This window comes from Helobdella robusta (genome assembly GCF_000326865.2).
Source record: "Helobdella robusta unplaced genomic scaffold HELROscaffold_1, whole genome shotgun sequence".
In the NCBI taxonomy this organism is placed as follows: Eukaryota; Metazoa; Annelida; class Clitellata; order Rhynchobdellida; family Glossiphoniidae; genus Helobdella; species Helobdella robusta.
The window spans coordinates 11,529,037-11,556,516 of record NW_008703570.1 but is presented as its reverse complement, the minus strand read 5'-3'; the positions used below and the strand labels follow the sequence as shown (position 1 = coordinate 11,556,516).

Sequence of the window (27,480 nt, the reverse complement as noted above, 5' to 3'; positions counted from 1 at the left end):
TGTATTTTTAACAATTTTGCAACAAAGTGCTGTTTTTTAAGCGGCTGCAGTAATGTCAAATCGAAAATCAATCAATTTACATAGATAATTTATTAAGCAGTCAAATCGAAAATCAATTAATTTACATAGATAATTTATTAAATTTAATCTGCCCTAGCAAAATTTCTACTGTGGAAGGGCTTCTACCCTAAAGCCTCACCCTGGCTACAACTCTGCTCTAGACAAAATGAAAAAGCTCTTGTGTGTGATACACGTATGCAAGCAAACATTTGTAGAGCGCCCGTTTAAAATTGTGTACAGATTATGAAAATGAGGATACCACTGTGATCAGGCTGTCGAAAAATTATATTATTGAGATTTATCTCTTATGAAATTATTTTAAATTTATTTATCTATTCATCTATTCATCGCGTAAAATAATTTACAAATTTTTTTGTTTACTTGTTCACAAATTACTGTTTTTTTGAGGAAAAACTTTATTGTATTTATTGGAATGTATTTTCATTGTTATACGGCTTCGGTAAACACACAAACCCACACACACTCACACACACTCACTCACACACACACACTCAAACACACACTCATACATACACACTCAAACACACACTCACACACAAACACACACTCACACACAAACACACACTCACACACAAACACACACACACTCACACACACACTCACACACTAACACAGACACACAAACAAACACAATAGCAGTTGCAGTAACGAATCACATGAAGAGTGACAGCCGCACTAAATCACTTTTTCTTACATTCATTTAAATGCATTTAAATCATTATTTTAATCATTATTTCAAGCACAAAATCTGATGGTCCATACATAAAATTTTTTATACGTATTCGTAAACATTGAACTAATACGTAAGTACGTTTTACATAAACATTGGCTTGTCATTAAAATTGAAATTAAATGAAATGAACGTTATTTAAGTGATTTTGGTTTTACATCAAATATTTCCATGTCCAAAACGAAATTTCAAGTTGAAAAATAGTTAAAGTCGATACATTGAATGCTATATGGCAGGGATGGGCAAACTTTTTGCTGCATTGAGAACTATTTTACCTTTATGGGCCGCATGTGTACTTAAATAGCAAATTTTTTTAACCCGGGTGAGAATTTTTTCAAGATTTGTGGTTCCTTTTCTGGTCATAATATCTGGCTGACAACCTTTTTTAGCGCACAAGGCCTCACGCAGGCCGCATAAAATAAATAGCTTCTGGGTGGTAGTAGTTTGCCCACTCCTGTTATATTATAGATATATCATAATATATATATTATGTTATATTATATATATTATTACGTTCAATGAATTAAGACTGATGATCTGATCTGTCATACAAGAGAAAGTTACAGCACATACAGAAATAACGAAGGCAGTTTATTATTGATATCTAAAAATACAATCTGATATGTTTATATATCTTGTTAATTCTACCTACTAATTTGAGTTTTTTTTTATAATCTGATAGTACGACCGTTGGCACGTAGGATGTAATTATAAAAGATGATGTAATTATGAAAGGAATATAGAATGACAGTAAAAAATGATTTACAGATTTACTTCAGGCAAAACGTAGGTATTATTTATGATATGTGCTTTTTCATAAACTTAGTTGTCATCACAACTATTTTTGAAAAATTAACTTGTTCACGAAAACTTAGGATATCATTTTTCGACTGATTTAAGCAGTTAAGCAGTTATGATAAACAGGGAATTATGCACGGTTCATTTCAATTGCACTTTAACCCCGCTTGTATCGAAAGTCTTAAACAAACTTGTAAACGTGTTTACTGTTTCAAATTCCACTTGGACTTGGCTACATATCAATTTGGTTTATCTTTGCTTTCGAACCAGATAACAGCGCAATTGACATCAGTAGCTTTGAGATATGAAATTTATTTTTTCGCCATTTTTTAGTTGAAGTCACATGTTCCTGTAAATGAATGAGGGCTTTTACTTTCTATTCTGATAACCATCTACATGCTACATGCCCCATCTGCACGTATCGTAAAATATATATCATATATTCCAGCTTTAATTGACCATTCTGTGAATGTAAGCAGAACTATTGTTTACATGATGCAGTGGCGTCACTAGGGGGGTGCGGGGGGTGCGGACCGCACCGGGTGACACCCTCACAGGGGGTGACACCAAAATATCACTGTATTTGTTTTTATGTCCCTCCATAAAATTATTCTTATCATTAATTCAGCCTAACCCGCCCAGCGCCCAGAAATGTATTATGAATAAAATTTTTTTCGTTCAAATCATTTTTGTATTCGACATTTATACCATTCAAATTCGACGTCCGAATTATTAAGCGCCGCGGCCGAGCACATTTAACTGGTTCGTGTTTATAAATTTTGCTAAGAATGCTGTATGTCTATGGGGTGTCATGAGTGGGGTGACACCATGAGTTACCGCACCGGGTGACACCAACCCTAGTGACGCCACTGACATGATGTTTGGCTTATCTTATGTATCCAAAGTATGTAGTTCATGAGGTTTATACTGAGTTCAATTTCGTTAAAAATTGAAATAAAACAAGTTCATTTTTCCAAATGTTCTGTAATATTGGACAATAGACTGGTTTTCAACTTTCTTAGAATTGGATTGGTTCAAAGTTACATTGCAAGTTACTGAGTAAATGAGAATAACTTATTTTTATGCCAATAAAAATGCCATTACTCAAAATATGAAGTTTATAAATCTTAAAATCGTCAAACTGTACAGTATTTGCGGCTCAATTGACAAAATATTATTCATTGGTGTCATTAAAAATCTTTATATTCTGATTCTAAGGATTATAAGTGATTTTCACGAGTCTCTCAAGCAAAGAAAGAAGATTTTTTAATTTTTGCTTTTTTTTCTTGTTAAGTCTAAAAGTAAATTCGACTCTAATTATGTAATAAATTTTTTTTTCTGTTCATTTCTATATTTTACTGCAGCGTTCCGTAAGAATTATTATGTTCAGTAAAGTTTTAAACGACTTCAAAGTTAGTTTAATTGTTGTTCATCAACGTTAAAAGATTTAAAAAATTTCAGTTTAATTAAATGCACAAGCAATCACATTTTAACGGTTTAAATTTAACGTTACTAAGGACTAACTAAGGACTCTTTTTCATTTCAATGGAACAATTATTGTTTGATAATTTAATGTTTAGTATTACAATTACATGAGATTATAATTTTAAAATATTTGACACTTTATTTATGTTTTTATTTGCTAATATGGCCCAATTTTTTTAAAATTATGATTAATTTCACATGATAACACTAAAAGCCATCTAATAAAAGTCCAGTTTTGTCTCTGGCAAGATCAGCTGTTGCAACAACGGTGCCAATGACGTCTGCATCTATTTCCAAAATGGCAGTTGATAAATATTATGGTGGAACAACTCTTCCACAAATCTTTCCTGAATTACCTAAACCCATATCTCCTGATGACACAGACTCCAGTTTAATTGAGTATCAAAATGCCAGGCCTTCAGAACCGTATGTAGAAAAACATTTTTCGATCTTGTTCTCAACAGGATTTAAACTTTTCATCCACTAATGTTTGAAATTTATTGTTGGGAGGAAAATTATTAATTTTTTTTTTGTAATAGTTATACAGGAGAATTGATAATAACCCAGACAAGGACTCATGAGAAATCTACATCGGCAACATTTGCATCTCCACCCCACCACGACATCGATGACATTTTGGAAAAAAATAACAAAAATATCAAATCAAATTTTAACGATCAGATAAATAATAAATTCAATGATGCTCTAGAGAGTAATTTGAATAAAGATAAAAATTTTAAAAGTGATAATCTCCATGAAGATGACGTGATTGTGCCAAAATCTTTATCATCATCATTCAAACAACCAGTTCACGAAACTGATGTTGATGATAACAAATTTGATAAAGTGCTAAACGAAACTAATGGTAATGTTATAAATGATGAGGATGGCATCAATGATCTAGTGAATAAAAATATCACAAAAAATTATGATACCAATTTGAAAAAAAAAAGCCTTCCTGCCAAAAAAGTGCATTATGACGACGACGATGATGAAGATGGGAAAATGACATTAAAATCGGATTCAAGTAGAGGTATCATTTAATTTATTAATTTTATTTCTTCACTTTTTAGCTCATTCCCACTTGGTCAATTATACAAATTGTTTAGTCATTTATTTTGAATTACTATTAAATCAAACAAATTTATATGAAAATTTTATTATAATTATGTTTCCATGTTCTACCAACTTTGCCAGATGATGAAATAAAGAAATTGAAGTTTCTAATCCACAAACTAAACGTCCAACTCGATCGATACCAAAGAAAGTACACACCGATGCATTCAAATAAAAATTATGGTGAAGGCGACCATTGTGCTGGTGACTCTGTAGATATTAATGATGGTGATGGGTTGCCTCTGAAAGGCCCAAAACCAAAATGGCTGGTGTGTTATGTGGTTGTTCATTATTTTAGGAATTTTTCTTATGACATTTTTCATTTTTGTAAATTTTTTTGTTAGGGTGTTGTGTAAAACACGTTTTTCTATTGTTATTTTTACAAGTTTGTATGGATTCTTACATTTTAATTATTGTATAAGATATGTATGATGTATTTATTAAGTGACAATACTTTTTGCCATATTTTTTGTTTTTGGCTATTAAATTATTTTAAATGCATTTAATTCTGTAAACCTTCCATTTGAAAGTTTAGATATGTACATTAGATAGATTTAACCACCGCTTTTACTACTAATAACAGTTATAATAATAATAAAACGAATTAACGTAATTATAAAATTAAATATAAATATTTTGATAACCTGAACAAAAACTACAAACAAATTATGACCAGATAAACACAAAACAGCTAGTGCCATTGTTACTAGCTTATGATGAACAGCTGAAGGAGAAAGATGACATCATCAACCGTCATAAGGTGATTCACGTTCAAACAATGTGTGTGATATGCCTGGTTTCCAGTGTGTGCGTTCACTCTGTGTTCGTTGTTGATGACTTTGAAAATTTTAATAGTGAATTGTAATTATTTATAAAATTAATTCTCTAAACTTAATTGTATTTACCGATTTTAATATTTAAATAGCATCTATCAGTTCGTTTCAATTTAAAAGGAAGAACTGAACTCATTTAGAGCTGATCTAGGAGAAATCATAACAGAGAATGAAAGATTGCACATTCAGATTGAGCAGTCTAACAATGCCGATGAGAATATTTCCATGAATCAACAGTAAATTATTTCTGTTTAAATTTAATTAATTAATTAATTAGAATAATAATTATAATTATTCTTATAATAAAAATGATTATTATTTAATTTATTCTTTTTTAAATAATTGAGGAAAGAATTAAGAAAGCAGTGCTCTTTGGTCTTGGAGGAGAATGAGCTGCTGCTGATGCAGTTGAGTCTTCTAAAGCAGAAGGAACAAAAAATTATCGCTGAAGCTAATGAAAAGAGTAATATTTCACGTGTTTGATTTGATCTGAAACATTGTTTCATTTTCACATGCAACTATGTATGTTTACTTGTTTGTAAATTTAAGAAGGATATTTTTTTTTATCGGATTGTTGCATTTCTTTTTCAAGTTTTCCAACTTCCTCATCAACTTATTTTGTCCGCAATCCAAATCGTGAATAAAATTTTCAAGAGTAATTTTCATAATTGCTCATACGCTTTTATTCATAATTTGATTGTCTAGTTTTAGATTTGAAGAGCAAGCTATCGTCGTCATCGAAGGCACAAGAGACATTATCACATGATAACAAACAGTTATTGAAGAAGTTGACAGAGCTGAGTAAGAAATATGATGATGTCGTCACTACGTATGTATCACATAATGAGCATATTGAAACTATCAGAATAGTTAAAGAGTTAGTATAATCATAATAATAATAATGATGACAATGATATTGGTGATGATGATGATGACGAGTATGATGATACGATATTAATATTATAAACAGTCACTGGGTGGTTGTTAGAATTTCAACGTTTCTCAATTATTTTTGTAGACAACTTGAAGTTGAAAAGTCCTCATTCCTTCAGGATGCTGCGAAACTTGAGTCCAAAATAAAGGCAAAATTCTTTTTTGTTTCAGATAAATTCACGCCACATCGGATGTTATCATTCTATGTGTTTTTATTTATCTTCATTAGGAGTTGCAACTTGAAAAAGAGCAGCTTAAAAAAGAAAACGAAATTTTAGTTGAAGAAGTTAGCAACGTCAATGCCCTTAACAAGAAGTTTTTCAGCAATCAAAAGTAGTTTCATTAGTTTTTATAATTAGCAATAATAGTTTTTTTGCGACGAGTGTCACAATTTGAAATTTGTTTTAACAATCTTCCAGAAAAACAAAATCAGTGTTGAAATCGATGAGACTACATGACAGGAAACGATTCGACAATCAAAATAAATTTAAAAATTTGCTCGTCGATCTACTAAACACCGTTAGTTTAACTTTTGGCACATTAAATTCATTATATGTATTGCTATACAAATTTCTTGATTGCTTTGGGCAACTTTTGTCATGTGTTTATATCGTGAAAGGTCATTATGATTATTATATTACCATTAACAACTATTAAACACTGCATACATGCCTAATATTTGAAGGCCCAACTAACTGCATTGGAGCGTGACAAGTTCAAAGTTCTGGTCGGTTGGTTGGCCATTAGTTTATATACTTTTGTTTCATTTTTGTTTAACCTTAGCAGTTTATTCGTAATACTTTTTGATACTAAGGTGAAAGATTATGTTGATAATGAGCATGCTTTGAAGGATGTGATGGACAGCCAAATTAATTCGCTTAAAAAGGCGAAAAGTAATTTGAAAGTAAGTGTGGGCAAAGACGAACTTTGTTTTGCATTCAAATGTTTGATTTTGATACTGATGAAACTTTAAAGAAAGCGTGCCACGTTGATTACTGATTTAGTTTGTTTTTGTTTCAGCGATCCAGTTTAGCAAACCAAAGTTCTGCTGGTTTTATAATTAATTGTTGCTTATTTGATGGAATGTGTGCTTGCATTGCACATAAGTAATTATTTCTACTCGTCTGTGTAAATTATATTTGTTATATTAAACCCAGGAGAACCTCTTGAAGAAAAAAAGAACGTTCGATAAAGTTAGTAGGAAGATCAAAAATAAAAACGAACAATTAAAAACCGAAAATTCAAGATATGAGAGAGAGGTTGAGGACTTGAAAAAATTATTGAATGAAAAAAATCATTTCATTGAGAACACTTTAGAGCAAAATCGGTAAGTTTTTAATATAAAAATAACTGCAGTGTCATTCAGTTTTTACACACTGTGTCTCTTAAGTTGTAAATTTTATACTATTGCTATCCTTTCCAGTTAATCTGTTAACAAATTCTTCGTGAAGTTTTCAGTCAATCACAACCTCATGAGGGGGAAAATGTTGCTTTAAACTAGGTTCAATTTGTGCAATTTTCATAATGAATGAATTTTTTTTCAATTCCAAGAAACATCTCGAAAGAAATTGAAATAATTTCTAATATGGCATGGCAAGACAACGACGACTTCAAACGAATAATTTCAGAATACCAAACAGACATCAGAACAACAGCCAACATTGAGATCTGATTTGCTATTTTCATTGTTCGTTAATTTGATTTTTCATATCGTTCTATGCATGGTCGGTTTTATGTGCCAAATTATTTTTCTGTTGAATTGAACGCATCTTTTATTTGCTAATGCATTTTTTGTATTCTGTTACGAGTATAACGTGTTTGTAACTTCAATAAACTTGCTTTCCCACACTATCCATATATTCAGAATGCGTGTTGTATTACCTGTATGTATAATACATTTAATTAGGCTACAATTAGGCTACGACGCCACCTCCCTATGCCTTCTAGTATTCCATACGAATACGTAACATTAAATTCAAGTAGGTAAGGAGTGTTTCATGCCTTATTCATTTGTTATGTAAGAGTGACGCCTGCCCTGCAGTTAGTTGAAAGTCATGAAAATACTTTTACCGCACTTGCTTTGGATATATCAACTTCACAGCTTATGTCAATTTCTGCTTATCTTCAGCATAGTGTGAACGGAAATCGTTTTACGATCGAACTGATTCGTTGCAAAGAAAAAAGAAGTGTTTTAACCATTGTTTCATCACTTTAACTACCAAACTGATCCAAATTCAGTTTCAAATTACAGCAGCTCATACCTAAGTAAGTATTCTAGGTATAGCCGTCATATTTCAAGTATATATGGACCATACTAAGGGGCATTGTATCAAAGGTAGATTTCGATGGATTGAAGGTACGTATTCATGATATGCTAATGACCATTTCAGAGCACTTAATTATTTATTCATTAGCAGAAAATATGCTAGCCCCGCATGCTAATGACATTCTAGCGCAATATGCTTATTTTCATACAATCTTTATACTTTTATAACAGGCACGAACACGTACATGTATGTATTATTATAAATAAATAAATAAATATATATATATATATATATATTGGTATATATAGCCTATCTATACAAACCCATTCTGTTCTTCAATTTAAAACAATCAAGTTTTTAAATGTTTATGTAGCTATTAGATTTATCGTATTTACAATTGAAAAGTTAACTTAGAACAATTGCCTAAAATAAAAAATTTGATCAATAACATAACGTAAAAAATAAAAATATAAACGTTCGTTCGGAATTCTTAATTATTTATCGTCTGGGCCGAATGTTGCAGAAAGGTTTTTCTGCAATACCCACTTTCTTTAGTGGCCAGTTGGGAAATTTCAATTCTAATCAGATTTCAGAATCCAGTAGTAACTTCGTTAGGTTTTTCCACAAATTCTCACAACTGAGGAACAAAAATGTAACTTTTGAAATAAATTATTTATTTTAATTTTAGAAATTTTTAAGTTCAATTTTATAATTTTTATTTATTAATGTTAATGCTAAATTAATGATTAGCCTGTAAGCAAATTAAATTAGAGGCATGCCATGGGCCAATAAATATCACTGTCTATTGTATTACTGTATTTATTACTTAATTCAATTTTTAATAACGTAAATTACAGATTAAGATTACGGTAGTAATACTATTAGAATTATTTAGTTTAGTTAAATAAACTATAAATAAGTATTAATAAAATTTTTTTTAAATGCAGTGAAAAACTTTTGATTTGATGTTTTCATTTTATAATATTACATTGTTTTTATCTAAATCTTTTTAAAATCTAAACTTAAAAAAACATTACACCCACTTAGGAAGAGAAAGAACTCATCACCAAAGAGATTAAATACCTCAAACAAAAACTATCCCAGCCTAGCCTTTCATTGGTAATTAATTAATTTACTAATTAGTTATGTATTAAGAATTTATGATTAATTAGTATTTGATTAGTTTATAAATTAATTTAATTTAATGAATTGATTCTTAATTTTTAGTTTATTTAGATTTCACAATGCATGATTTAAAAAAAAATTAATAAGCTATGTATAAAAGACTATCTTAAAACTGTAAAAGTTAATAACGATCACAGATTAAAAACTTGAATAATAAAATAAAATTCTATCAAAATAAGAATCAAAATACTAATTAATAAGAGTAAGAACACTGATCACCTGCAAATTTATACTAGAAAATTATGAGAGAGTGTTTGGTGGAGTTAATGTACTGCCACTTGCTCGGATACGACGTCTCATTTGCATACATTCATGCCATCAACCTGGCCCAGCAGGGAGCTACCATCACGAAACGAACTGGTCAGTGGAGGAATTAATTATTTCATTTACGCTGATGGTCGTTTGCTAAGAAATAAATTTGCTATTCTACGTTTTCTATGTTTTCTATTCTACGTTTTCTGTTAGATTTTTTTTCTTGAAAATTAAATTTTTATCAAAAAGTATTTCTTTAAGTTTTTTTGACTTATTTTATCTGTTTTTTTTAGATCATTATTAATAGCATCAGTCGATTATTTTAAATAGGTTACCTGCTATGCTCGCTGTTCTTCGACGAGAAGCATGAGTTGTCGTTGTTACTAGTAAACACCATTCTGAAAGTTTGTAATTCCACAATTTAATTATCCATAATTTATAGTTTGTTGAATGCCAATTATTTGATTGCATTATTTTCCTCTGTGTGTGTGTGTGTGTGTCTGTGTGTGAATGTGCGTGTGAATGTGTGCTTGTGTGTATTGTGGTCTCAATTGATCAATCAAACACTCATTCAATCAATCATGTTTGCAATTTTGTTGTTTCATCATTGTTTTTGATATTTAATGAAATGATCGTTAAGAGAGAATATCATAATATAGTCATTTATAATAATGATTACTATTTTAAATCACACACACATTAAACACACACGCACGCACACACACACGCACGCATACATTTCTATTTATTTATCCATCGATGATTTAATAATAGTATCCAAATTTAATGATACTCAAGGACCTGCAGAGCACAAATCTTGCAACAGTATCAACAGCCTTGATATCATGTGGTCACATGCTCACACTGGATACTGTATCATCTGTCATGGACAGTATTCTCAAGAAGCTGAAACATCCAAAGTTATTTTTTTTATTTGATTTGATTTTAAAAGCAAGCTTGAAATATATTTTATTTATTCTGCAGAATGTTCTCAACAGTTACAAATATTTGTCATAATTACATCTATTTTTTATTTTTTTTTTTTAAAGAGAAATTATTCGTAAAAAATCTCTGCATTGTCTTCTCTCATTGGTCGATAAATATCCTGAACTGGCCAATGAGATCACACCTCACCTACCTAAGCACATTGACGACAATGACCCTGGTGTTGTTTCCATAGTGGTTGAGATTTATATCATCATCTCTAAGGTATCCATGTTTTCCTCTTGCATTCATATTTCATAATATTTATTGGTCTGTAATTTAAAATAAAGTTACTCCTCTTATTTTAATTTCAAAATATTTCAAAACCTTTTTGAGTTTTTCATTTATCATCTTTTACACAACACACTCACACACACACGAAACACGCACAAGCACAAAACACAGATAAACACAAAAAACACAAACATATTTTTTCAATTCCAATCGTTTCCTAGTTATTCCATCATTATACTCAATTCTCATAGCCAGCATATATTGACTTCTTAGCAATTTGGACTATATTAATAATAATTGCTAGTACTACTGCTATAAGAATTACTTTATTATTGTTGTTTTGTTACTGATGTTATTGTTATTTTGTTATTGCCACGTAACGTCTTACCAACAGACAAACCCAGCAGGATATAGGCATATAATCCAACCACTGATCAAAATATTTGGTCAACTAGTTGTTCAAAAAATATCAGACATCCACAATTACAATGGCATCCGATGCCTCTGGCTACAGATCAGTATTATCAAGTTAATTACGTCACTGGCTGCCGACGATCATGAGTTGGTTGATGATTCTTTTGCAACATTATTTTTTAGTAGATTGAAATGTTGTAATTGCTGTTACATCAGTTACATTTGACTGTTACATTAGTTACATTTGCGGTTGATGTAATCTCAACTTCATTACATTGTGAAATTTTATAACATTGTAAAACTAAATCTTGTTGTCTTTATTGTTTCATTAAGAATTGAATTTAGCGAAGAAATATTATTGAAACAAATGTAAATATTGTTATTTAATTGCAACGAATTTCAGATCAAGACAAGTGGTGCTTTCTGCTTTAAGGAGAGTTTTGAAGAGAACTGAGACAAAGTACAGAGCCGGATTAAGTAAGTACATACGCGCAATGCATGTGTGTGTACAATTTATAAATTACTTCAAACATGATTCAATTTGAACTCCTATTTTGCAATTCCTCTGAGAAATTTTTTGTCTTTGTTAGTTCTGGTTACAATTTAATTAATACATTCTGAATGGGAACTTAACTGGTATAAACTATTTTGCAAAGGTGTTGTGTACGAAGCATTGATGTCCATGATCAAGTTAAGTTCTGAAGATGATGATTTTGCCTCCATCTGCTCTCTACATCTTGATGTCTTCCTTTACTCTAAATATTCAAACATTAAACTTGCTGGTGGGTTGGTTTGTTGGCTGGTTGGTTTGTTTGTTGGTTTGATATGTTTATCATTTGTTGGTTAATTGGTCGGTTGTTAGTTTATATGTCAATTGATTGTTTGTTGTCTAATTGGTTAGGATTGGCTGATTTTCAATGTATATTCATTATCATGCACAGACTTCTGTTCCATAAATTTAAAATTTGAATTATTCCACCAACCTGCCATCGCCATGGCAAGCAGGAGTGAAGTTGTTGTCTGAGTTGATATCAAGATGCAGGGAGATCTCCCTCACCTATCAGTCGGTCATCCTCGATAGTCTGGACAGCGAAGATGACGCCATCCAATCAGCTGTCAGTTTGTGTTGTAACGTGTTTGTCATATTTTGGATAATTTGTAATTTTTGAAATTTTACTATAGGCATTCATTTCATGAAATATGATTTTTCTACCCTTAATATGATATTTTTTACATCTTGAGTTTCGGTTTGATAATAAAAATTATCAAAGATTTTTTCGTGTTTTCATTCCCTACTAAAACCAATACTTTTTCACCGATCAGGCGCTTGACCTACTTTATGGCATGGCCAATCCGGTCAACAAAGATGTCATTTGTAAAAAATTATTGGGTCACGCCGACTTAATTAAAGATAAAAGAAAAGACGATGTTGCCCAAAATAAAGAATCAATCTATAGAAATGTTATTGGCATAATTAACAGGTTGGACGGATTTGTTTGGCAAATATATACAAGTTCTTGAAAAATGTGAAGAATGGTAGTTTGTAGTTGCTGTTTTTTAATTTCAATAACTAATGTTTCAATCATCGACCAGATTTTCAAACGAAGACCCATCATGGTATGTAGACAGAGTGTTTAATATTCTCCCGTCCATATCGTCACTGCCTCATCTAGTCAGCACGGTCACATGCAACTTTTTGAGTTTTCTAAATAAAGGTTCGTTCTTTGTATCTACCTCTTTCTCTATCTCCTTTTCTATAATTATTATAAAAAATTGAAATAAACTGATTAAAAAAATTTTGATTGTCTTTTAGAAGCAGTAAAAAATAAAAAATCGCCCTCCGCTGTGATGTTGAAAGCTGTTGAGAAATCGTTCCAACATGTTGCAGATCATCAATCGGACGAAAGCTGGAACGACCTCATTTGTTTCTTTGTTCTAGTAAGCCTTCCTTTTCATTAAACTATCTCAAGTTACTTCTCACTGAATTTTTCTTTTCGCAAACTCAAAATCGTCATCACAAAACAACTTCAGATCCTCGGAAGATTTGCACATTTAAGTCCTCAAGTTAACGTAGATGAGTTATTCTCCACATTGATTGGTCTTTTCTATTCAACCGGTGATGTTTCTGTGCGGAGAGCATGCTTGCATTCATTGGTCAACTGTTTTTCTAACTTGACCAACAAATCCGAAGGAGTTGAGATGCTGGCTCTGTTAAAAGATGCAATCGATCCTGACGACGTGTTACTGCTACAGGTACAATGCTCTCTAATGAACAAATAAATTGGCAGTTTTATTTTTTCATTTTAAAAATCCATTCACAGGACCACAAGGAGCTGCTCTGGATCTGTACAAATAATGACACCAGTCTCGTACGGAGGATCAACAACCAATCAGAAGTGAGTGGGGAAAATTTAACTAATCGTTTTCACATAACAAAACTGTCGACTATTTAACTATGCCTTAAATCATTGATGCCAGGAGGCTAGCTTACGATTATTTTACAAAAAAAGAACATTTAGATGTGATTTTTAATCTCATGTTATCTCAACAGTTCGATTACTCTCTCTCATTTCTTGATGATTACGTCTGCTCGTCACTCGAAAGAGGAGGAGCTATTTACAAGCCACGAACTAATCACCTGCCAAAGAAGATCATTAATATTCACGGAAATAACATTAATAATAATGAAGCAAACAACACACAGGATCCAAAGTTCGTTTAATATTTTATGCAAATATTTTAAAATACAATATATTCACAGTACATAAACGTCTGTTTAAAACCTTAAAAGCCTGAAATTTCAACAAAACATAAACTTTTGTAGATAATTAATTAATGATTCAATTTCAACTCATTACACGTATATAACAAAAAACTTCATATATATTATATAAATTTATTTTCATTTATATACAGAATAGATGTGAAAAATATCATGGAAACACTTGACCTAAAAAACATTATAATGGAAAATGGAGGGGGGTGGACCATGACGGGATACAACCAATCATAATTAAGAAAAGTATGACAGTGACGTCACACTCCATAATAATAATAATAACTGTTGTTAATAACAATTATTTAAAAAATTATTTTATGTATGTAAATACTTAAAAAAAAGTGACTCAGCGTTTATAAATCATGCCAGGACTAAAATGTCTACTTCACTTCATTTGTTATCTGAAATGCATTTTTGTCTCGCTGTATTGTTTTCAAATTTGTTAGTCTGTACCGTGATGTTTTGCTTTTTGTTTTGTTTCATTGTTAGAAGTATAAAAAAGTTTCAACAAAAACCTACTTTGACACCGTCCTTTCTATGAAAAATGATAGAAAATAAATGTTTAATTTTGACAATTCTCAGTTTAAACTATTTAATTAATTTTATTATATTGCACATAGAAAACTCTTCCCTAAATGATAGTAAGCTGGCATATATATCAGTTCTTACGTGTAGTATCTATATATAACAACGTAATTATTGTAAAAATTGATAATAACCATGGCGAAATTGGTGATAATAATAATAATCAGTAACAAATCCTTATAGTTTTTTAGCAAGTTACCAAATGTTTTAAATTATATATAACAAAATTTAACAGAAATTATCTCAAATAAACGATAGTGATAGGATGGAGATATGATAACAAATGCAAGCGTGCGCGTCAAATCTGTTCATGATTTTGAGATTTTATATAAAATTTTATATTTTTAAATTCAAATCGGTAAATTTATACGAAAAGAAATAGTTATATAGCAATTTGAAAAAATAAACACATGAAATTTCTGTCGATCGTGAACTAGAACGTTTTAAAAATGAACAGCTATTAAAAATTAAATAATGAGAGAAAAATGTTGAAATAATACTAAAAATCAAATACGTGGTTAACAAACCATGGAAGGATTGGCGATCTGGATGTTGTCTAGGTTTTATTTCACACCTTATTTCCATAACTCAGGCACTGAAAGAGCTGAGCCTGGAAAACACAAAATAAAATCAGAAAACATCGAGTTCGTCATGTTTTAAAAACAACCTCCAGATGTATATGGAGTCGTGTATACATCAGTGCATGTTGTAAGAAAATTAACTGACCGGTCTTTTGAATGATATCTACAAAGGAAAGCATGTGATAAAGTTCAATAAAATAATTACGTTAATAATAATAAGAATAATAATGTTTAATTGATCTGCAAAAATAAATTTATTATTTTGTCCGTCAGATATTAATTTTATTTATATCATAAGCTATTTTAATATTAATATTATCGAAGCAACTTGATACTTAAAAAAAAATTTTAAAAACAAATTGAAATTAATAAAAACATGGGATGACAACCATGATCAAATGGTTTTCAAACACATTATCTGGAAAATGTACAAAACTGTACAATAAAAAAACGTATCAAGTAGTTCATAATTTGGCAAAACAATGTTACTTTCAATAAGAAACAAGAAATAATTTTATTAAAATATCATATAAATCACTTATTAATTGATTAATTAATTACTTAATTAATATAATAATTGCAAATTTATTATTTAAAATCATTTAGCCAACATGAAAAATATAATTAAGATAACAATCAGTGGGAATCATTGATAAATAAATCCATCCTTATTAGAGGAAAAAATCATATACTGCATGTACTTCATGTCTTTATTTAATTAAATCAACGTTATCAATTACTTTTAACAGATTTTAATAATATATATTAACATACATATTATTATATTTATATAAATATTTAATTATATATATATATATTATATATATATATATATATAACATGATTGTAATGGTTTTATTGTTATAATGTATTGAAAAATAAATCTTAGAAGACAAGGTGGTTGCTTTAAAAGTGAGTTCCTATACATAAGCCTACATTTTGTAGATATGTTAGTTTTATAGACTTCACGATATTTAAACGAACAAATAAAATAATAATAATATTGATCATAAAAATTAAAAATCAATTACGATGTGTGCCATTAAAATTTAGAAATAAATAACGTAGATGGCTAGTTAGAGCAAAAATTTGTACATTAAAAAAATATTAAATAAACAAAATGACTTGTAACCAATTGTAGTAATAACACAATGAAAAAGCATTCTGTAGAGAAAAATATGGAGATATGACAATGTAGGGCATAATGATGATGGAGGAAGAGATTATTATTATTAACTGGCATCATCGGTGTTATCATTCTCATCGCCATCAGCAGCAGTATTGTTTTCATCATCACCACCAGTGACAAACATCACTCTAACATGTTTATTGTTGTTGCTATCACCACCACCATCATCGTCGTCGTCATCGTCGCCATCATTCATAGACTCCTTCTTAATTTCACTCAATAACAAAAATGGCTGATTTGATAAATTTTTATCATCATAATTTTCATTGGTAGTCCCCTCGTCCTTATTACATTGGAAGTAATTACTGTTGGCAATGTTACTGATGCTGCTATTACTGCTGATATTATTGTTGTTGTTACTGGAAAGTAATGTATTTTCATGCTGTTGGTTCTGCCTCACCCCAACTAACTTGTGCAGTAGCATGCTGTATCGATAGTCACTGAAGTCACACGGGTCGCATGCCACGGGTGATGACTCCTTCTTCATCCTCTGAGGAATGTCGTCCAGTAGACTAGATGACACAGACTGAGATGATGATACAGTTTTTGTATGTTCGGTGCTGTCACTATTCAGAACTCTGTGTTTGCTGCTAGAGCTGTCATTGTCATGATCTTGTCGCTTGCGTTTTTTGTCTGAAAGAATCATTGTGGTTAATTTTGCTTGATTGGATAGTGAGGATAATGATGATTTGTCGAACAACAATTCCTTCAAATAAGAAGAGCCATTGTTGTAACTGTTAACATTATTACTGCGACCTGATACAGCTGCTAGTAATGCTGATGACTTTTCTAAATTATTGAAGCTCCCATACTTATTTGGTACAGACAAATTTTTCTTACTGTACATGTTCGAAATTGAAGACAAGGAAGGCATATTACCGGATAGTATTGATTGAAGGAAGGACTGATCCGATCTGGGAGCATCTCTATGTGCCACTCCCTCCTCTGAAACTCTCTCATTCAGGCAGTTTAAACTGCTGCTACTGTTTGATGGGTTGGCGACGGGGTGGTCCACTCGAGTTGACATTCTTTTCAAAATTTCTGAAGCAGAAGTTGGTTTCCATACTTTGTTGTTGATGTTGTTGTTTAAATTAGGACTCAGATACTGTTTTGACAAGTTGAGCTCTTCTGGACCAGCTGCTATGACAGGTGTTTGAAGCAGCTGAGTCAACTTACTCAAACATCTGCTGTTTACTTTTTGATTTGGTTTGTCAGATTCAGCCTCAACGTAGTTAAAAGGAGGTGTTGATGATACCTGGCTGTTTCTCGTCCCCACTGATGATGATGGAGACAACAGTGTCGTTCGGTTAATATTATTTTGATGCATCAAATTGAGATGAATGTTTTGCTGTGGGTTGGAACCATCGTTAAGTTCAGCAGCATTGTCACTGTATGTGTATATGGTTTCACTGGAAGAAGAGTTCCTATGCAAATTTTCGGCTACTTGATTATTTAAATATTTACAATTTTTATCAGATTTCTTCAAAGATGTCAACAATTTATTACTACTGTTTGTCGTGGTGATGATATGATGTGATTTGTTAGGATTTATTATCAGCTCAGAAAATTGAAGCAACATGACGCTTTCGCTGTCTATCGTAATTGCAATGGTGCCACTAATTTGCAGTTTGTGTTGAAATTCGATCAGTGTTTCACAAATATGGCCGAACAATTTTTTCAGCGCTGTTTCCAATCGATCCTGAGTTCTGTCACCCCGGCCACCAGCATCAGCATCAATATCGCCAGAGGTTTCTATATTTTCTTGATATCTCATCTTCGCATCCATCGACGGCCGGAACATTGTCTGTTAATTTAACTAAACGCTCGAATTTAAAATTTATACGAAAAATTCCAAGCCGATAATCACGCCCATTCGTCTATTATTACACTAATTTATCGTGAAATTAATTTTTAAATCGCAACCCAGTCACGTGATCATTTGTTTGATGAAGCATAGATGGAAGAAATTAGTTTTCTTTTTTTAACTGTTACAATCATATCTAATAAAATTATGTAATTGCGTTGTCTTCTTCTTATATATATATAATATATATATGTGTGTGTGTATATATAAATAAATACATTATATTAAAATTAGGGGCTGTCTTTAATTGATCCGTAATTCATTTGAACAGAAACGCCATTTTTCTAAGAATTTATTTAAAATAAGTGAACACGCATATGATGAACGATTATAACAAGTCACATTGAACTTAAAATGGCATTGTTTGTGCAGTACAAAAATAAATAACTAAAAAGTTTAGTCTTGATTTTAGGTCTACGAAACAATATAACATAGTGTGCAAACACAATAAGCCTGTTTGTAGTTTGGTTAAAATTACGATTACAACATCACTACAACAACGAAAATATCATGAAATGTATTTAAATTAACAATAACTTATATATATATATATATATATATATATATATATATATATATATATATAAATAACAGTATTTGAACATTTATAAACGAAGCTTCCATGATTTGAAATTCTTTTGTTTAAGTCAATGAGCGAAAGGGTTTTTCTCAGAAATGGGATCCATTGGTCTTGACCTAAGACTTTTCGAGCGAACACTTTTGGGTTCTGGTTGTTCAAGTGCATCAAATTTCACGTGTAATTCAGCTGAATTCTGAACAAACAAATTTAAATCCTGGGTTGAAAATAAATTCAAGTTTTCACTTGGGTGCGTTAAAGCAACGGCGCTTTTGTAACGAGACGTCTGTGGACATTGTGTTTCACAATCAGTTTTCTTCCTTGAAAAAGAGCCCAAATTACTACTGGATACAGCTTTGTTCAATTGAAAATCTAGTTCGTTTGAGTAGGAACAATGCAAAGGATCGTATTCAATTAAATTCGTTCCTTCCATGAGAATTGAGCTTGAAGCTGTTTTTTGGATGTTCGAATCGTACATCGGACTTAACGATTGCTGCTTGTTCTGATCTAAACCACATTTACTTTCAAAATTATGGCTTTGTTTTGAGGAAAACAGGCATTCCGCTGATGCCTGCTGGTTTGTTAGTCCCATACTGGAAGATGCTTTGGCCACAGAAGAATGTCCGAGTTGAACTAATAAGTTCGAATTATTACTTTTTGAGCTAGTCTGATCAGATGTTTTTCTTGACGCATGGCTAGGCAGTACATTTGCAGATGAATTTGCTGATCGATTTACCGCAAAATTCGCAACTGGCCTGACAAGAGATTCTAGTGATAACAGCGGTTCAATAGGTATCAAATTTCCAATTGGAACATCGTTAAATCCTAACGAAACAGCTGGAGTTAATTTTGGATGCTGTGATGGAGGGGATAGAGCGTATGATTGTGCCTCTTTGTTGACGTTCAGTGAAGATGGATTATTGGTCGTTAGGAGAGGGCTTGGTTTTACAGGTCTAGGTCTTGGCAAACTTTGAAAGTTTGTGGCTGATAATGGAACACTACACGTTGCTCTGACTGGCTGTTTTGATTGAGTCTTACTCTGAAGTTCATCTGGTTGTGGCTCGGTGTCATACATTGTAGTTTGAATCGTTGGAGTTTGATCTGATGAGGTAGATGTTGGTTTGCTTTTGGGTATTGTATCATTTGTTTTACTCGGTTCATTTTCAATAATTTCAAACCTTCTCCTGGCTCCATCTATGGCTTCATTGCTTTTTATTTTGGAAATTTTATCCTGAGCTCCTCGTTTTCGAGTTTCTCGCAAAACCTGCGCATTTGTGGTGTATGCAGGCATATTTGCCGATATCAGGGCATCTAGAGAAGGTGGCAAATCAACCGATTCTACGTGTAGAGCTGGTCTTCTCTCATGAATGTCGAATCTCGTTACAGAAAATGAATCCAAAGTCTCAAGTGAATTGTTAGAAAAACCTGCGTAATACGGCAAACCGTATTTACTCGATAAAATACTTGATTGGTGGTATTGTTTTTTAGCCCCAAAAACGCCACATCCTTTCAAAGTGTTGCTACATAAATTATTTTTTGAATTGCTTGATTCCATCGATCCGAAGCTATCATTATTCGACTTTATTTTGCAGCTTCTGGATTTCATCCTCATCGTTCTTTTACGTAAGCTTATCTCGTCGATACCTTCGAAGACGTCATCATTCTCTAAAAGTCGAACTTCACTACCTCGCTGTTTCGTGCGTGACTTCAATATCCTCGACGAGCTTTCCGTCTTATCCTGGCCGTTTCCTGCGCCTTCCCTTTCTTCCTCTTCATCAATTTCTTCATCTTCACTCCTAAGCTCATTTATTGCTAGTTCAGAGAGCGCGTTAATATTTGGGCTGTACTTGTTCAAAACTTCACCACTCGTTGAAGGACATATGGAAATGGTCGGCGGCAAGTTGAATTCCTTCACGTTCATCGTTTCTTTAGCACTGCTCACTGAATCTTTGTAGCTGGTTTCATCGTCGGTGTTCTGGCGGGATGGTGAGAGAACGAGAGAGGAGAGAGATGAAGATTTGTTTCGTCGATTCGCATTGTAACGCTGCTGGGAAGCTGTTATCTTTGATGTCCAGGTTATCTGCAAGGTTCAACAAACGGTTATAATGTAATTCAATACAGATGTTAATTAGATAGATACTCAACACAAACCATATTCAAAGGTAAAATCTAAACTGCGTTTTTATTTCAATTTTAGTTCTGATTGATAATTTAAAATGAATAATTTGCTAAAATTTATACCATTTCTTAAGAGAAAAATATTAGCGTACAACTAACTTTGGCAGTTTCTGATGGGGCTTGCAGCGTGTAGACGGCGATAACTTGCTGAAACCTGGTGACCTGTATAATTACGAAACTGCTCTTCGTGAATGCAGTTACTGTCGGCACGCAAGCTGTCAACAGACTCGACCTAAATTCGAAATTTCAAATAAATTACCGATTTTTTTAAATAACAGATCAATCTGCCATCGACCGACCGACCGACCGACCGACCGACCGACCAACTTACCAACCAACCAACCAATCAACCAATCAATCGACAAATTAATCAATGAAACCTGTTTGTCTGGTAGTTATCCATGCTGACACAATCATCATCAACGCCCTCAAACAAATGGTAGTAATCGGAGCCCAAGTTAGAAACGCCTTTTCCAGGCTTCTGAGACAAACTTTGCTGTGATTGGCTGTTTGTCATCCAATTAGGACCGGACGATTGATTGATCCATGAATCTGTGTAAAATTGGCGCTAAAATTATCATTTCCTTAAATCATCTTCATCTTTATTATGCTAGAAAGATCATTAATATCTTGAATTTTAAATTTTGATTTATTTTTAGATTTTGATTTATATATGATATATACACATATATTAAATGTGAACCGTATGAAACCTGATTCACAAATGCCTTTTTAGTTAATTCGGGATATCGGCTCTAGTTTAAAGAATGAAAACTATTGTGGTTAAATATATATTATAATTAAATTGAAGTTAAATACGTTATAATTAAATTGTAGTTAAAAATATATATTATGAATAAATAAGAGTCAAATATTACGAATAACAAATAATTAAATATTACACATCATAATTAACTTACAGCTATTATATTAACACTTTCACCAGTATAATCTTGAAATTTGTCTAGTTTAATAGATCTGTTAATGAACTCAGCATAAATGGGCCGTTTTGAGCCGTTCTAACATTATTTTTAAAAAATGCGAACAATTGAAATAATTAGCTATTTATTTTCGTATTCGTGATTGAAATTGAATTCTATATATATTCATTTTTAATTAATTAATATTAATGTTCTATTATTATAATTCAATTTAATTTCAATTTTTATCGTGGATAAGTTCGAAGTGTTCAAAAAATCCTTTCAATTCGAGTATGTGTATATTTTTTTTACAATTTTTTTTAAAATAATCCCATCCCACACACACTCTTTCTCTCGATAAGAAGTTGCCAAAATCCAATTTGCAGGCTGTGGTGAGAAAAAATCGTTTGATGATGGTGATGATTATGTCGTTGGTGATGATAACAATGATGATGATGGTGATGAATGATGATGATAATGGTGTTATTAAAAGTTATGATGATAGTAGTGTTCTGCATGTTAGTGAGGTCGCCAAAGCAATGGAAAAACCGCCAGAGACAAAACATCACACAGGCACGCAAACACACATAAATGCACAGACACACACACACAGACACACACACACACAAACACAGTACCATTAGCTTCGGAATTATGTATGCTATGGATTACAAATCTGTCCAATGATATGGGCTGCCTGTGTACCACGAGTTTCGTTCCACCAATCTTCGAGGAGGAACACGATGACGTCACCTCGTTGTTGCCTGGCAACTTCTGTTGTTTTTGTTGATGATAATCATGATGGTGTAGTGATGGTTAAGAAAATGACTATGATGATAATGATGATAATATGATGATGGTGATCTGATATGGCTGCGATTATGATAATAATGCAAATTATATTAACTGCTGACGATTCACAGAAATGCTGACTATGTATTGCTAACATTGGATTGTGTTGATTGTTTAGTTTGATGCTTTTGCTTCAAATTATTAATGAAAGCGGCTAATGAACCTTTTTGGAACCTTTCTTGATTTTTGTTAGTAATAAGATATCGTCGAAGAGGAACATGTACATGTCAACTGTTTTTGAAACTTCTGCAAGTTTTAATGTTTATTCAAAAAATATTTTTTTTTTAAAAATGAATGCCTAATTTGTTTTAAGTTGATGGTTAACAATGAGGCTTAGAAATATAAATATTGTTAAATTTACCACAAAAAAAGTAAACTATAAAAAAAGTAAAAAATTAGTCAACTAGTAGACTAGACAGACACACACATACAGACAGACGGACAGACAGACTGACAGAGACAAACAGACAGATAATTAACACAACCTAGCAGACAGACGGGACCCTCATGTACCAGCTGTCTGGTAGGATTTGCGAGCAATCTCTCACACGGCTGATGATTTAGTAGCGGTCTTATGAACTGCAATGTTTCAAACCATTAATTTTTTTGCATTCAAAAAGATTTATTAATGTATTAAAATAGTTCTGGTTATTCTTAATAACAACAACAACGCCACCAACAACAGCAGCAACTCAAACAACAACAACACAACAACAACACAAGCAACAACAACACAACAACATAAACACCAGTTTAAGCATCATCCTAATCAGCAAAAGACAGCGAGATACTTATCAAATCAACATTATCATTAACAAACCAAACAAAGCAAATCAAACAACTTCATCATGAACAACAACAGCAGCAGAAACAACAGCAGACACCTCAGGAATGTATGACTTAGGTTCCAACTCAGTGATGGGTAGCCAGATAACTTGACGTTGTATTTCTTGCATTCGTTCAAAGTTCTTCAGCCAAGTCATTTTCGCTTCCAAGTTTTCTTATTTACATGATTGTATTGCATTGCTATTAAACTGAACTTTCATTCAAATCTAGATGAACGGACTGACATACGAACAATCGAATATGGAATTGGCTATATACAATTTTAATCAAGAAAACTGGCTTTTTGTTTTATAGAACAGCGAAACTGTCTCAGCAACACTCAGCAACATTAGCAAAACGAACAACAACACAACAACAACAATATCCATGATAAACCAACTCAATGAAGCCTCGAGTTTCTGGCTGGTCATGCGAATGACTCTCTTATCTTCATCGTCGTTCGTGTACTTGATGATGTTGCTGAGTAGCAGGGGTACTTTGGTGCAGTGTTGCATCGGGCTAATCAGCAGGTCGGTCAGGTGCAGGCGATGGCAACGCGGGTCTCGGATGCACCACTGCGAAATTGTTGACAACGTGTGAAAATGTTGACGACATGTGACAATTTTGACATATAAAAATGTTGACAACATGTGAAAATGTTGACAACAGTGAAAATGTTGACAATATTTGGAAAAAGTTTGTAATTTATATTTCGTCGTGTGCACAGATAGTTTCAGGAGTGGTGCTTCTGATGGTTTAACCTATCACAAACACGCATTGTACGCACAAGCATACGTGAAAGAAACAACGCATCACACACGTGTGTGTATGTGTGTGTGTGTTGTGTGTGTGTGTATGTGTGTGTGTGTTGTATGCGTGTGTGTGTATGTGTGTGTGTATGTGTGTGTGAAAAACGGAGATCTCCACTGCATTCAAGTCCAATCATTGTTGCACAGAATTACACACATTTCAACGCCACACTGCATCTTATTTTCCAGTGTCTCAGAGTTGCAATGAATTCAAAGAACGAGTCAGATTAAATTAATCACCTTCATTTAAATGAACTGATCGAATATGTTAATAGCACAAAATCAACTCTAGACTACAAATTAATTGTTAGTAATCTTCAGAGCAAAACGTAACTGACAAAAGTGCTTCCTGATACCTTTTCGAATCTCACAAAGTCCTCACTTTTCCTCAGTTGTTCGAGGCAGACGATCGCTTTGGAGTAGTTGAGGCAGTATTCGTGATACACCTCGCCATCTCTTGTTAGCTGACAGAACTGCAGAGTGCAACACATTATTATTGTAGCGTTTTTTGGCTTTAGTTTTTTAATTTCTATTAGTTTGCCCAATAACAAACAATCTATTGGAAAATTACATATATATTATTTGAACAAGCTCGTTGGAAGAAAGTTCTAACTTATCATCTATATAGAAATTATAAACGTTTTTCAAGAAGTAATTTTTGATCTAAATTCAAATCAGTTCATCAAACTTCCTTCTCAAAACATTTATTAGCATTCGAGTTGCATTACAGTTCACGCTGTCCTTCCACACAATATACTTTCGTTAGAACACAGAAAGACACAAACACCATCTCAACACGGCCCCGTTTAGATCGTAATGCATTCGTGACATCATTTCAACGTCATTCCTACGTCATTTCAACGTCATTTCCACGTCACAGCAAGCAAAAAACATTTGGTTTTTCCTAATAATATCTGTTAATTAACAAACACAGCTCAAAAATTATTTTCATGTATTAATATAATTTTTATAGTAACTATGGCTGTTTTTTTATAACCGAAAGTAAAAATGTTTATCAAAATGTACAACAAAAAGCCGGTATAAAACCCGTTACAAAGTGTTTATATTTTTTATATATTTACACACACACACACCACACAGACACACACATACACACACACATACACACACACACACGACATGTTTCCACAAACAGATAGATAATTATAGGCAGCCTACAAGAACGTAGACTCGAGACTTAGAAATCATTCACTGACTTTTGACATAAATAACAAAGAAATCAAACACAAAAATAAAACACAAACTGCATAGAAAAAAAACATAAACTACATAAAAAGCATTTATGAACAGCATAGAAAGCAAATATAAACAACATAGACATCAATCAAAGACAACAAACCTAAAGATAAGCAGAACAAACAGATAAACAACAAACAGAATCTTATTCACGCACAAAAACTTGAACACCATAGCGCACCATTGATATTAAAATATACACAAACTCTGCTGAGCGCTTTCAGGAGGACAATTGTTTGTCCGACTTCCGTTTCCGTGGCCTCCATGAGAAGCATCTCTATGAACTCGGTGCAGAAGGTGTGGGTCACCTGAGGTCAAGGTCGAGGTTCAAATTTAAAAAAATGTTGTTATATATCAGTAAGTTATAAAAATGTTATTTATTTTAATTGTTGATGATTTTGTTGAGTTAAGTTTTTTATTAAAAACTGTGAGATTGATTTGAGAGTGAGTTCAAGCCTGAGACATAATGATGGCCATTTTATTGGAGATATAAAAATTTGTATGACAATAATTTTCTAAAAATTAGCTTTTAAAAGAAGATTTTAGATCATTTTAAAATAAGACGCTACTTCAAATTTTGCAAAAAGTTTTTGAGCCTTTTAGAATTTTAAAAGTTACTTTGTCAATGATCAGACTAAACTTTGAAACGTTTCTATCGGTATGATACTTGGCGTCGACGAAACTCCTCAGAAATGGATAGCAAATAGTGGATATCTTGAAGGGCTTCGATCCACTCCTTATAGCGTAGCATCATTTTTTTTTATCCCACTACATTTCACGGCACGGAGCGAATAATTGAATGGCATGAGCAGAGGAGACGTGAATGCAAAGGTAGGACAGGAGTACGTATATTCTTATTAGCAACAACCTCCATTCATTTTATTTACAAAACATCCAACACCACCACCATCACCACTCTTACTACCACCACCTTGTGACATGTTCGTCACATCAGCTGACATTCACTGATGACGTTTTTTTAATTGCCTGAACTGAACTACTAATTAAGAGACCGGAAAATTATTTTGAATGATTTTTTCGAATGGAAAGCCGCAGGTACATTCAATACTTTTAACAATTTTTAATTTCGTTGTTTATTTGCAATAAATGTTTTGCATTAGTTAATTAAGCTTTTATCTGTTAATAATAATGTCCTTATTGAAACAACCCACAATGTTTTGTTATGTGCATGTGATGGTCTATTAAAACTTAATTATATCTTTAGTTAGTTTAACCTCTATTTAATTGCTCCGAAACAATCTATTCATTTATCTGCCCATCCATCCATCCATCCATCCATCCATCCATCTATCCATTGAACGAACCAGGCAGACTTCATCGAGATTGCCAAAGAGTTCGCGGGGTTCAGCGTTCATCAGGTGACCTTCGACTTGAACTGCTTTTAAGGGCTCCATGAAACACTAGGTCATGTTTGTTCATTGGTCGATTAGTTGGTTGAATGATTGGTCGATGGTTGATTGGTTGGCTGGTTGAATGGTTGATTGGTTGACTGGTTAGTTGATAGATTAATAAGTTGGGTTGTTGTTTACTTAAATTTTAGTTGATTGGCGTCGGTTAATTTTTGACAACAAATTTTTTGGCTGCTAAAGGGATCAATATTTTATACTGAAATAAAACAACCTGAATGACAATAGATTAAAAATCGCGTTCGAAAATATATTTCGGTACCAGAAAAATTTAGCAAAAAAATTGGTCATGAAAAAAAGTTATATCTAAAGAAAGAAATGGTCT

At 32.3% G+C, this 27,480-nt stretch overlaps 4 protein-coding genes across 4 annotated transcripts; 1 reads left to right on the top strand and 3 right to left on the bottom strand.

Moving 5' to 3' along the window:
• Positions 1-3,392: 3,392 nt before the first annotated feature.
• HELRODRAFT_159597 (hypothetical protein) lies at positions 3,393-7,648 on the top strand (the record flags this gene model as incomplete). The annotated part of the gene is made up of 12 exons (XM_009011474.1): positions 3,393-3,520; positions 3,634-4,127; positions 4,292-4,479; positions 4,887-4,970; positions 5,164-5,279; positions 5,391-5,506; positions 5,749-5,920; positions 6,396-6,495; positions 6,662-6,703; positions 6,791-6,880; positions 7,134-7,303; positions 7,528-7,648. The coding sequence occupies 12 exons, from the start codon at positions 3,393-3,395 to the stop codon at positions 7,646-7,648; spliced, it is 1,821 nt and encodes a 606-aa protein (XP_009009722.1).
• An 8,112-nt stretch (positions 7,649-15,760) lies between these two features.
• Positions 15,761-18,332, bottom strand: HELRODRAFT_188064 (hypothetical protein). The gene is made up of 2 exons (XM_009011473.1): positions 17,287-18,332; positions 15,761-17,079 (listed from the first exon to the last, which is right to left on the bottom strand). Exons 1-2 carry the CDS (start codon positions 18,245-18,247, stop codon positions 16,490-16,492), a joined length of 1,551 nt encoding a protein of 516 aa, XP_009009721.1. The 5' UTR covers positions 18,248-18,332; the 3' UTR covers positions 15,761-16,489.
• A 625-nt stretch (positions 18,333-18,957) lies between these two features.
• On the bottom strand, positions 18,958-21,582 carry HELRODRAFT_159594 (hypothetical protein; the record flags this gene model as incomplete). Its single annotated transcript, XM_009011472.1, has 3 exons — positions 18,958-20,967; positions 21,165-21,297; positions 21,446-21,582. The coding sequence occupies 3 exons, from the start codon at positions 21,580-21,582 to the stop codon at positions 18,958-18,960; spliced, it is 2,280 nt and encodes a 759-aa protein (XP_009009720.1).
• A 641-nt stretch (positions 21,583-22,223) lies between these two features.
• HELRODRAFT_159593 (hypothetical protein) lies at positions 22,224-27,143 on the bottom strand (the record flags this gene model as incomplete). The annotated part of the gene is made up of 9 exons (XM_009011471.1): positions 22,224-22,372; positions 22,691-22,759; positions 23,012-23,083; positions 23,323-23,416; positions 23,722-23,837; positions 24,063-24,237; positions 24,828-24,944; positions 25,935-26,036; positions 27,054-27,143. The coding sequence occupies 9 exons, from the start codon at positions 27,141-27,143 to the stop codon at positions 22,224-22,226; spliced, it is 984 nt and encodes a 327-aa protein (XP_009009719.1).
• Between the last annotated feature and the right edge of the window lie 337 nt (positions 27,144-27,480).